At 34.8% G+C, this 12,933-nt stretch overlaps 1 protein-coding gene across 1 annotated transcript in view; it reads left to right on the top strand.

The window, feature by feature from the left end:
• Window positions 1-11,883, top strand: part of LOC131875486 (protein TAB2 homolog, chloroplastic-like) — a 92,308-nt gene extending 80,425 nt beyond the window's left edge. Inside the window, exon 2 of the mRNA XM_059219920.1 lies at window positions 11,284-11,883. Coding sequence (XP_059075903.1) covers window positions 11,284-11,543 — 260 coding nt within the window. The 3' untranslated portion in view covers window positions 11,544-11,883. The remainder of the gene's footprint in view (window positions 1-11,283) is intronic.
• Window positions 11,884-12,933: the final 1,050 nt, after the last annotated feature.

Below are 12,933 nucleotides of genomic sequence, written 5' to 3'. Positions count from 1 at the left end.
AATGTGATTTTAAGATCACAAGGATTAGTCCCATAAAGAAACCATGGATTAATTAGTAAGTAATGATGAATGGATAAATTGCATACCCAAACCCAGTAAGATACAAGGGAATAGGGCCATGGGATAGCAGGAACTAGGCCTCTGTCAGGTAGGCAACCCACTGTGGATGATTGAAGATCTGCCACAAGTTGGGCCAAGGGGGAGTGTACCGCTCTTGGGCCTGATAAGTGCTACGGGCATCCTATTGCACCTACTTCTCCTTGTTCTCACTAGGGAATGAGTATGGAATTATCTCATTGATAATAGTATAATCTTAAAGGAAATTGACTAATAATAGATGTATACTTCACATTCACCACTAGTGTGGGAGAGAGATAGAGCAATGAGGTCAGCAGAAACTAGGCCTCTGTCAGGTAGGCAACCCGCTGTGGATGACTGAAAGTCTGCCATCAGTTGGGCCAAGGGGGAGTGTACCGCTCTTGGGCCTGATAAGTGCTACGGGCGTCTCGTTGTGTCTAAATTTTTTCTCTTTCATAATGGTGAATAGGGAGTTAAGCCATGTCCATTTAGTTAACACTTGAGGAAAGTATCCAAACATTGTGCTATCTATCCTCTTTGTCAATATGGCTAGTCAGACTCATTATATTTACTCCACTTGAAATTCTTAAATACTCTACTTGAGATCACAAACTAAATTGAGTGTTTATGTTTTTTTCATCAAGCTGGCATTGATTGGTGTTTCCACTCATAACAAGAAAGAAATTTCACAATGTGTGTATTCACATGTATACTCCGTGTTTGCATATATGTATGCTTCGTGTTTTCCATGTGTATGCTGTATGCCTTCCTCATGTATGCTTCGTGTTTTCCATGTATATGCTCCGTGTTATTTAACTCATGTTGGTAGATGACTTAGTTGAGGAAATTAAAATAAACATTTGCTTGAGGGCAAGCAAATTCGGGAAGGGCAGACTGTCTCAACCCCTTTTGGACATTGGATTATTGTGATTAAATAAATACGATAATTAAAACATTTATTAATTAACATTTAATAATATTGGAAAATCGTCTCATTTATGAGACTTCACGATTTTCCTCTAATATATAATTATTAATGTTTATTATTTGTTATGATTATTATTTATGTTATATATGATCATTATTTATTAATAACAAATAAAAATTAATATAAAATTTATATTGCTTAATATTAAATAATAATAATAATATAAGTAATATAAATAAATAATAATAATAAAATAAATACCGGGTGACTGCATACGAGTAAAGATAAGTTAATGTGTAAAATTGGTTAACATATGCGAACTAACATCTATGCACGGTGTTATTATGTATTAATCGATGAGGCCAAGTGCAAATTCGTGGCAAAATTAACGGAATAGACAGCACTTGATCATGAGATCTAAACTAAATGTATGCCCCCGGCAGTAGTAAAAAGGCATTTCACCAATCTAAGAAAACAAGTCAATGATATTCCTTCAAACAATAAGAGAATAGCTTGAAGGTGGGCAAATTTACATTTAATCATTTTCCGACTAACTTCGTTTTGCTTTCCAAGGTTAAGATAGACTATAGCTTCCAATCTCTTGTTGCACACAAAGATATTCTCTTTATACATTCTCATGGTGATTGGCTTCAAAGAGGGACCAAAACATTAATATCATTCTTTTATATGCAATTTTGTCATTCAAGGCAAGCACCGCTATACCGTATCATCTCAATGTAAATAGTCATCGGTTGATCTATAGCATTATTTTTATCTTCTCCCCGCATAGGTTGAACAATTATAAATTACATATTATTTCTAAAGCATATGCTTCCTCAGGGAGCCCTGCCATATTACCTCTGTATTAATTAACATCTCACCCCGTGCAACATTACGTACACAATCCAATTCACCTCCTTATGCTAAAGCCCCCTTCTAAAAGACAAAAGTTATGGGGCCCACCTATCATCCTACGTAGTAACTTGAAGGCAGTGTTTATGTTGGTATTACAAGAATCAACCATTATAATTAAATGAAGGAGCATCGAATAGGTTTGTGTAAAATATACGTATGTTATCGGCATTAGTTATGCCCAACATAAATTAATGAAACTATATTTTATATCGTAATTAATACAAACAGCAAATCAATAGTTATAATAAGACATGAAACGGTAAATCAAATAAAATCATAACTAATGGTTATGAACAAGCACTATCAATGGACATATCGTTTCTACGTAAAGGTAAGGAAAGGTATATATATAAATAAGAAATCAAGATTAAGTAATAAGTTCTACCCTCTTTTAAGTTTTACCTTCTGAATTACTTATAGAAATTAAGTTAAATATTATAGTGAAATGTCCTCATGTTTGATAATATTTAATTTATAAATATATTATAATTCTCACTGTAAGTTGAAATTGTTGTCTCAGGACTGAATTAGGGAAAATCTCAAAGAGGGACATTACACATAGTATTCCCAAACCGGTACAAGCATGCGGTCACCCTTGGTGGAAAGACCTGGGAAATGTCTAAGTGACGTAGCAATATACACGAGATATGAATTCATGTAGAAGGTGAAGGTAGTAGAGACGACTGCAAGTTGTTCACACAAAGCATCACTGATGATCTCACCCCAACGGATGTGCTAAGACTGCCTTATTAACATAATAAATTGGTACATCCAAGGTTCAAAAACATTGGAATGCTCCAATCCCATCATACGGCTCAGAAGAGTAATAGTATCACCGATCTCATTCTTGAAATCAGATCATATAACTTTGCCCATCTGGTAAGCGTAGTGCGAGGTTCATGAATCCATTTGTTGATATGATGCTTACAGTCTTTCTCCCTTTTGGCAAAGTATTCAGCTGCACTTTGCTTGGAGATCCCTATATAAATGGTTTCAGAAGGTATTTTGAAAACCCTCTCTATAGCTTCTGCATCCAGGTGAATGATCACTTCTCCATCATCATTTTTAATAACTAGTGTCTCTTTATCAAAATGATGGGCACATGCTAGAATAAATTCCGGTTCTAGGGCAGCAACTGGAAAGGATGCGGCATGATGGATATGGCTGTCCAGCAACCGTTGCATATCCCCCTCCTTCGGATCTTCAATCCTTTGTATGAATTCGGACATGTCAACATGCCCTATCTCAGTATCCTTGATATGATCAAGGGAGGAGGAAACCTGTGACTGCGGAACTTCATTTTGGTATTTATCATACCTATATTTCATCTTTTTTGGAGTGGGAGATGATGATACATCTATCATCTGGAAACAACTGGGAATGCTGCAATGTAAATCCAAGAGTATCAAGGCAACATCAAAGTCAACATCTTTAGACATTTTCACTCCTCCAAATGGGAAAGTTCAACTTTTGTACTTTGGCTTTGTGAGAGGAAATATAAGAGGTGGAAAAATAAGCTTTTGACTTATTTCGGGTTTTGAAACATGTTTTGCAAGTACACAAGAGGGAAGTACAAACGTGCAATCGGGTTTCCAAATTCCGAATGCAACTATACTCGCAGGACACGAAGCATGAGCAAATGAAAGGAGAATGAATTTTCAGTTTGGAAGTTGGGAAGAACACATTTGCAATTGGTTTTCTAAATCCAAATGCAAACTTATTTACAAACTGAAAATCGAAGGAATGGACGAAAAAAAGGTATTTAGGCATGCGGGAAATGATGAAGATGATAAGTACAGATGAGGGAATTGGAAGCGGATAGGTAAAAATGAATTTCGGGAAGATCACTTGGAACTTTGTCATGCCAAAATGGGAAGAACTTTCAACTTGCAATCCAGATTTCAAAACCCGAAATTGGGAAGAACTTGATTTTTCCGTCATTAAAACTTGATTTTTGGACTAAAGAAGGTTAAGTCTTTGTCCAAAAAGGGAAGAACACATCTTGAGGTAGAACTTTTCACACTTGCAAATTTCTTTGCAAATTGGGAAGATTGCAAATTGGGAAGAGTACATCTTTCTTATCTTGAAACTTGATTTTTTGGACCAAAGAAGGTTAAGTCTTTGTTCAAAAAGGGGAAGAACACAAATTTTCCTCTTACTTGCAATCGGGTTTCTAAAACCCGAATGCAAGTAAAGAAGGAGAATTACAAAGGGGAAGAACAACTTTACTTTACAAATTTCTTTGTAAAATGGGGAATTTCCTCTCATAAACCCGTTATGAACATGAACAAAACTAAAACTAAACAAGAAAATGCAAGGAAAGAAATAAGAAAGAAATACAAAAATAAAAATTACCTTGCAAGGTTGAGAAGAAATCCAAACTTGGAGAATCAACCCAACATGGAAGATGATGCCCTTTAAATAGAATTTACACAAAGGGAAAAACTTAGCCACGCATTGTGACAAAAGCAAAACCGATTTGCTATAAAAATGCCACGTAAAAATGCCAAGGAGATGGTTCAAAACTGATTTCTTTCATCATTAAATACAATACTAAGCAAAAACAATTTAGGATTGAAAGCATACCTCTTAGGCGAAGAATGTGCAAAACAGCAAAACACGTGACTGGTTTTTAGGGCCTTTTTTGCAAATCCGAAACCAAAAATGCGCATAAAATGGTTTGATAAATGCTTAGAATCCAACGCATTTATGGTTGAGCCAAAAACGCCTTAGGAATAGATAGATTCGAACCCCCAAACCATGGCAAATCGCATGAATGCATGATTCAGAAAAAACGCTTTGAAGAAGACAAATGGCGAAAAAAAAAGGTTTAATGAATGTGTGGAAAATGGGTTTGAATCCTTCAAAGTTGCAGCAAATCCACACTTGGAAGGAATCCCTACATTTCCTCCAAAAAATTCGAACCAAAATCAGCTTGCAATGGCATGGAAGAATTTCGGGTTTTGGAAACAAAACAACAAGTTTTTCAAAATGTTCATATTTTTGCCTCTAAGGCCAATTTCAGGTTTTAGAAAAGAAATTACAAGTTAAATTACTTGTAATAGGGAAATAGAATTCCCTTTACAAGTGATTTCACTTAAAACATGTAAAGGGGTTTTAAAATCCCATTTACAAGTTTTATTTTAACTTTATAAAAATAACTTTAAGTTATAAAGACATGTAAAGGGGTTTTAAAATCCCATTTACAAGTTTTATTTTAACTTAAAGTCAAACTACTGGTAATGGGGGTTTTAAAACCCTCATTACAAGTTTTATAAAAACTTGCGGTTGGAGAAAAATTCCCCTACAAGCCAAAAAGCTTCAAGGGGGTTTTGAAAAACAAATTACCAGTTACTGGTAATTATCGAAAAATTCCCCTACATTGAAACAAAAACATAGCAAACGGACTCAAAATGCGACGAAATTCAAAACGTAGCTTGGGGATGGATCAACGATTGATCCAGTCCAAGGATGGGGTGAATTTATGCCTCAGGAAGCGTGCCATAGAGTAAAAATTTTCATTTTTTAACAAAAATTTCTATATGATAGTCCAATTTTTGAAATCAAAAATTGAGGACAACAGGAATATTGTGGAGTTCGTATTTCTGTTTTGGCAGAGCTCATTGTAAATCTGATTGACAGAGACCAACTTGAGGAGAGCTTTGATTGCGCATTTGCTTGTCTTTGCTGCCTGTACTCTCTTCTAGGTTGGCCGTACCATTCGATGCAAGCCATACTCTTCTTGGGTTGGGCGTAAGGAAGATAGTGCATCCAACTCAAGGTTTTGTAGAATTATTTCTGCATATTTTGGAGTCTTTGATTTCTATTTGGGCTTATTGCACCTAGCCGTCCATTTTGGGAGCATTTTGGTATCTTTAGAATGCATATTTTGTGAGCAACTCCAGTTATTTCATGGCTACATCTTGTGGGTATGTTGGATTTAGATATGTAATGTCTTTTTATGATCTAGGTTGCTCTTACATTTGAGAAAATTTGTAAAAACAGATCAGAAATAAATTCTGGAATTTTCAAACTCTTATATTTCTGAGTTTTATTAGTTTTCTGAGTAATTTATTTGCAGCGAAGTACTTTATTATCTGCACTTTATTTGGCATCTCAAAACCATTGCAAACACACTCAAAACAAATAGCGAAAAAAAAAAAGGCAAACAATGCTGTATTTTACATATGATTGCTTGCATTGTCCATTATTACTTGGACACATGACTCACTTCTTGAATGTATTGTATAATGATTTCAACAATAAATTTTGCATCCTTCACCTACCCCTAACAATCTTCAAGTTTTAAAACCATTGCTCCTTTAGGGGACACTACAATCACATTGATTAACAATCAATTTCTCGTATCTTTCTATCCATTGAAAACAATGGATACCAGTTCTTGTTTCCATGAATTCCCAATGGCAGCCAATTGCATCACCACCTCTATGTAAAACTCTATGAGAGGGTTTCATTCCTGTAATCATTTCATTCCAGCATTTCCATTACTGTTTTACCTCTGTCCTCCTTCGGACATGCACTCTTTTTCATCATCATAGTTGTTGTGGAGGTGACAACACCAACATTGGGTTTGACTTAAGAAATCTCCTATGCAACACAACCCTTCTTCCTCAATTTTTGGGTGTAGGTTCAGATCCGACAATGAAAGTGTTATAGGAGCATAGAGAAAACTGTTACCGGTTGCGACAAACTTTGAATAGGTGAAAAAGCTTGGACTATGACAAAGGGCACCCCTGTCCTATTGTTCTGAGCTGATCTTTTGGGAGATAGATCTATAGGACCTCTTGACTACATTCTTTGTCACTTGCCATAGTTTTGAACACCTTCAAACTAGGGCGACCAGCACTTGTGTCCGACACTTTCTACTCTAGATTACAGAGACATATTCCCTTTTGTATCTCTTTTCCAAATCTGGATCACTGTGTCTATTTTCCTTTATATAATTTATTGTTATTGCTGAAATCTATTATTAACCTTAGATCTCACACACACTCACAATCTCATTTTTGTTGCAACAAAAGAACAAAATCTAAGTGTTTAGCTCTCCTATCAGGACTGTAGTTGAGGCTATTCACATTCCAATGTTATGCTATGGACATTTGAGATTTTAGTTTGCATCCATAGGCCTAGGATCTCATTTCCATACACATCAAATATATATTTTTCAAAATGCCTTCATGAGCCCTTCTTTCACCTTATCATTATGAGATGGAGACTCTCCTCTCATCCTAGCTACATACCATTTGGGATTTAAAGCATAGGTTGCCATATGAAGCATGGTGTTCATAGTGTTTCACTGTCACATCACAATGGGATTAATATGCTTTTTATAAAATCTCAAAATAGGATCCTTTCTATGAATGGCTTGCTTCATCTTCCCAAGCATAATTTAAAATGTCTCATAAATATCTTCAAGGCTACGAGAGTCTATATTAGCATATCTTATGACTTTCGCAATAGGTGTGATGAAGGAGAAAACATATCTGCTAGTGCAAACAAGTTACAAAAAATATAATTTCAAAAAAGATAAAGAATTTTAGCCTCAAATGATAGAGTGATTGCTGTTACAAAGAAGGAAGAGATTTTTAGTTAGAAACATTAATAAATTAATTTTTTAAAAATTTAAAACTAAAACCAGCAAACTTCATTATGGACTACCAATCATTGTTAAGGATATTTTATTTCACATTTCTCCCTTTAGTTATGCTTGCTTATGGCCATCTACCTCACTTTAAATTAACCATTGTAATCAGCATACAATGTCTTGTTACGTTCGATAATATTGGTTATCCGACAATGTATTAATTGTTTGTTTGTCATTCTTGGGTAGTTATAAGCGTCGGTTGGTTGACAGTTGTGTTTCTCTTGGCAACTATTGAGTCCTTTAAATATATTGTGTCATCATGGAAGGGAGCATGATGTAGTTGGACCGACTGTAATCCTTGGCTGACCATCTCTTGTCTTCTTCTCTATAATAATTTCATGTGGAAATAAAGATATATTTTATTCCTATATCCAGCATGCATTGTCATCTTTATTATTACTTCATGTATTTGATTTATCAAATATAGCAGCAAACAACCACCATGAATTGTAGAAACTCCTACACCTCAATCATCCTCTCTAACAAATCAAAGTAGCTGACATATCTAGTACCCATGGGCTTGAGGAATTTCTTCCTTAAAAAACTCTTAAATGAAATAAGTGAAGTGTGATGGTTACAAATTAACACTTGTACATCTCTAGCTTCTGCTACCACTATCTTCATTCAATCTATCTTCTTGATGTCCTTCAATGCACAAACACATATGGGGTCTAGAAAATGTGCTTGTCAGCACCTTTCACCATCAAGCCAACCAACTTATATGCATGAGCTAAAATAGACACCATTTGTACAACATTAGAGGATCCAACCTCTTCTATGGCATCCTTCAAAATCTGAAATTGAAAGTTTGCATCCTTCCTCTTTTTTAAACAGTCAATAGCTTTAAGAAAATTAGAGTTAGCTTTTGACAATGATATTGATGAGTGGTTGATGTTTGATATCAATCCACCCATCCATGATGATGAAACAGCCATCCTTATCTAAATTTTTCTCATTTCTTCCATCAACATGCTCACCTTACAATATTCTCTATCAAGGAGGGTGGTGCATAGCTTATGTTCTCCAAGTGGGGCAAATGACGGATCAATAACTATTACATCCTTGAACATTCATTTGAAATAGGGAGAACATGCCATATGAAATGGTATGGTATGGACATAAAAATATTTAGCAATGGAAGACTTGGCCACCTCTTGTGATTGTGCATTAGACAACTCTACAACAACAGTAGTTCTTTTCTTCCCATTTGTAGAAGCCTCTCCTGTTTGAATTCCAATATCTATGGTTTTAGTAGACTTTGACATCCTAGGCTGCATAGTCTCCATTGGAATTCCCTTCTTTCTTGCCTTCCCCTCCATGTGCAACCTAGTTACCTTGATCTTCTTAGACAAGAAAATTAACTTTTTTATAGGTACCCTATAGTATTTCTTGCATATAGTATTTCTTGCACAAAATTATATAGCTATAGAGAGGTTTTTTGGGATAAAGTGGACCTTTTGCATATTGTTTGAGGAGTTGAGAAGGGCTTTCAAATGGGTTACTTGAGTTCACAATCACTACAACTTTCCCACTCTCAAAAGAACCCCCAATGGTGGCCATATTTTCTATGACCTCTAGTTCTTTATTGAAATTCAAGTTCAATCTCTTCATTCTCACTACCCTCACTATTGCTCATTGTTTCTTTTTGTTGAAAATTAAAAACACAGCTGCAAGTGCAAACATAGAACAAAAAATAAACAAAAAACCCTTCCTAAGTGTTGAACTTTCAAAAAAACCAAAATAAATGCAAAGAAATTTGAAAAAAATGAATAATGAATGGAAAACGTACCTCAAATGACATGGGTTTGATTCTCTATTGCCTTCCTTCCATTGCTGTTCTCTTCTTCTCATAGCTGCTCTTTCTGTTTCTCTCCTCCATGAATTGCAAAATTTCATAATGAGTTTTCTTTTTTGCTTTTAGTTGCTTTTGGAGCTGTTTTAGGTTTAGGTTTAGTTTAAAGGGGTGTGGGGGTCCTTGTGGACCCACCCATCCTTTTTTTTTTCCCAAAATTGTGTGTTTTTAAAAAAAAATTGGTAGCAAAAGTGCTTGGGTTGTAGGGGATGGCGTACCTAGGTGTCCCCTTTAAAAACAAAGCACAATGGAGACATTTCCTACCCAACCCTACATCCCCAAAACATTCCCTATGGGGAATGGTGTCATTTAAGCTAGGGGACACATCCCCAGGGAGAATAGCAATATACTCAATATAAAATGGAATTACAACTACTATCACCAAATAGGTGGTTACGGTCTTAATCCAAAATTAAAACCCCGAGGGTCAACATGCATCTCAATGCTTTCCATTAATTAAGGATTACATAGGGACCAGTTAAAGGAATTTACAACTTCAACAAGGTGCTATACTTGTCAAGAAGGAACTAGGTGACAAGTGAGAGGAGGCTGATACCTTCACTAGGAGGGTTTAAGCTATAAGAGAGCCTAGTTTAGAAGGAAAAGATAACCCATTGTGGCTATGGTGTTAAAATAGTTGAGAATGGGTTTGAGTAAGGAGAGCATGAAAGAGATCAGACCAGAGCTAACAAAATATCAGCATCCATGTACTTTGGAGTGTAAATGTAACATAATTATATTGCCAAAAAATTTCAAAGAAGCTCCATCAATGAACCCTTTATCTTTCAATACAGAGAATTTAAACATGTTCGCCAAATGAAGCCCATTACAAAACTTACTAGTCAAAGTGGCTTCATTTGATGAGCATGTTTGAATTCCTGTATCGAAAGATAAAGCATTCATTGATAGAACTATAATCATCAGATATGATCTCTAACTAGCCTTATTTTTCCTTGCAACTGATTAATGGAAATTAGGAAACAGTTTATGGATCTATGGACTTGAGTTATAGCATCATCTTTGTTTTACCCTTGTTTTTGCTTTAAGGAAACTGACATACTTCTGAGGTTAAACGATTCCAATTTTCTTTGGCAACATCTGCACCTCATTAGATATATTAATACTCATTTGTTAGGTTAAATGATTCTTGTACTCTTTTGCTACTTCCATAACTCATTAGGTATTTTAGTACTCATTTCTATGCACTTTCTAATGACCACAATAATGTGACTCTGAAAGATGGATGTATAAATGTTTTTCTGGCATTTATAGGTTATTTTAATAAATTGTGACAACAGTTTTAATTTGTAATAATCCATCTTTAAACTTGGTGTAGAAAAGTTTTTAGACTTATTTCACGACTAAGCCTATGTGCAAGTTAACCATGTAAGTGTTTAGGCTAAATATGAATCATTTTTTAGGATCCATGTGTTGTCATTTTTCCATGTTTTAATTATTGGTACAACTGTTTTGTATTATTTTCATAATATTGATGTCCTTTCATGTAATTCAAGGAAACATGCATATGGACTGCAGCCTAATCCTATATTGATTAATTTCTTGCTTGGGAAGAGTTTGGGCTCCTTATTGTAATCATTTTTCCTTAGAAATTTCAAGACTTCTTTTAGTTTAGTGCTTATAGTTGATCGAATGTAAACCATATGCATGCAATAAGTGGGACTATGTTTGAGCTTTTAATCTTTTTAAATATTTGTTTGATAAAGTTTTATTCACAGTTGTAATGTTGCAAATCCATCCATCATATAACAGTTAGATTATTGCAGCTACATATATGGTCTAAATGATATTATTTTCTAGCATCTAATTTTTTCTTGATGAAAACAGCTTTTACCAATTCGTTGGAAATAGCCTCCATTGATGTGGATCGACAGCGTGCCTGTCTGGTTTTGTCAGCTGGGGTTTCCAAAAGGTGGCTGTATGCTTATTATAAAAAAAACAAACAAACAGATCAGGAAGCAGAAGCTTGGGAAGCAGCCAAAAAAGCATGTGGTGGTCTGCACTTCTTAGCTATCCAAGACTCTCTAGATTCAGATTCTTGTACTGGATTCTGGCTTATACTGGACATGCCCAGTCCACCTGTATAATGTTATAGACAGTAAACTTTCTCAAAGTATCTAAAAGGAAATGATTCTGGTGAATTCTATATTTTTGTAATCTGCAAATATTTGGTGATTTTTAGCCTAACCAGTATTATATATTCATGCGTAATATTCTAAACCATGTATATAACTGAGATACCCTCAACAGGATTTAATGGCCAGACCACTTCCTACATTGAAATTCTGTGAACATCAGTTCATTTATTAGTCAAATCATGAAAACACGACACCTATATTTGAATATTTAAAATTCTTTTGCTTCTTTTTGAGATACTTCTGGAGGAGAAAATCAATTTAATACATGTTTTCGGACAAATTTTCTTTCTGCTTGGCATGAGTACATAATGCTGCAATGACAAAATTTCTAGAATTGTCCCACTTTACTCATCTATATTTTCGTTGGTAATCAACGCTATCTCCTCAGTCCAAGTTCATTCATCACTGATTTCAGTGACAAAGATCACAAAAATTAAAAAAGTAGCAGGCTAATGACATTTCTTGTTTTATTGGACCACTTTGAGATAAACTATCTATTTGAAAAAGATAGATTATGTACTTTATATATCATAATGTTGAAGTTGTTGCAGACATTTCCTTGAAATGGCTCACCATTTAAAGATTGGTAAAACTTTAGTTCAACTCAGTTGATTCATTTTTTGCATATTTGTGTATGTATGCAGTGCAAAGAAGCATTTTCTTGGGTTGGCAATCAAAATTGGTCTAATTTATCCAAGAAGAGAAAAGCCCATAAACATTAATGTGTAAGGAATACTCACTGGAAGAGTTCTTTATAGAATATGGCTCAAATATCCCAACTAATTGGAATCTGAATTTGGTTTTTTAAACAGGTAATTCTTATGAATTTTGATCCTCATGTCTTTTGATCAATTACAGTGGCACGTCTTAGGTTATCCCTTTCTTTTGAATTTCAGCCTGCTTGCCTTTTTAACCAATGTGGTGAGACTATTTTGTTCATCTTCTCTGCTCTTCTTCTACCCTTGTCGTTTCATATTCTGGGATAAGATCTTAGAACATATTCTGTAGTCGTAATTATTAATTTCATCAAGGTAAAGAATGTTTATAGTTTATAGTATGACAACTTTCCCAAAATTATTGCTTCAGTTGTATTCCAGAGATAGTCTCACCTATTTGGGCTATATTGAAACAATGAAAACTAGGTTTCTGTTTTCGTAATAAAATGGTTTGTAATAAGCCTATGAATCTTTGGAATTTTATAATATTGATTTACCTTGATTTCTAAAGATCAAAATCTTAGGATAAGGTCTCTGCAGGTTCTGGAAAATTCCGGACTACCAACCCATGGAAAAGATATCATATGGAAATGTATGGCCAGAGTTATCGGTGTCATATGTTG

The sequence above is a fragment of the Cryptomeria japonica genome, chromosome 4, assembly GCF_030272615.1.
Source record: "Cryptomeria japonica chromosome 4, Sugi_1.0, whole genome shotgun sequence".
NCBI classification, from domain to species: domain Eukaryota; kingdom Viridiplantae; phylum Streptophyta; class Pinopsida; order Cupressales; family Cupressaceae; genus Cryptomeria; species Cryptomeria japonica.
The sequence above is the reverse complement of the archived record's forward strand: the minus strand, read 5'-3'. Positions and strand labels throughout refer to the sequence as shown.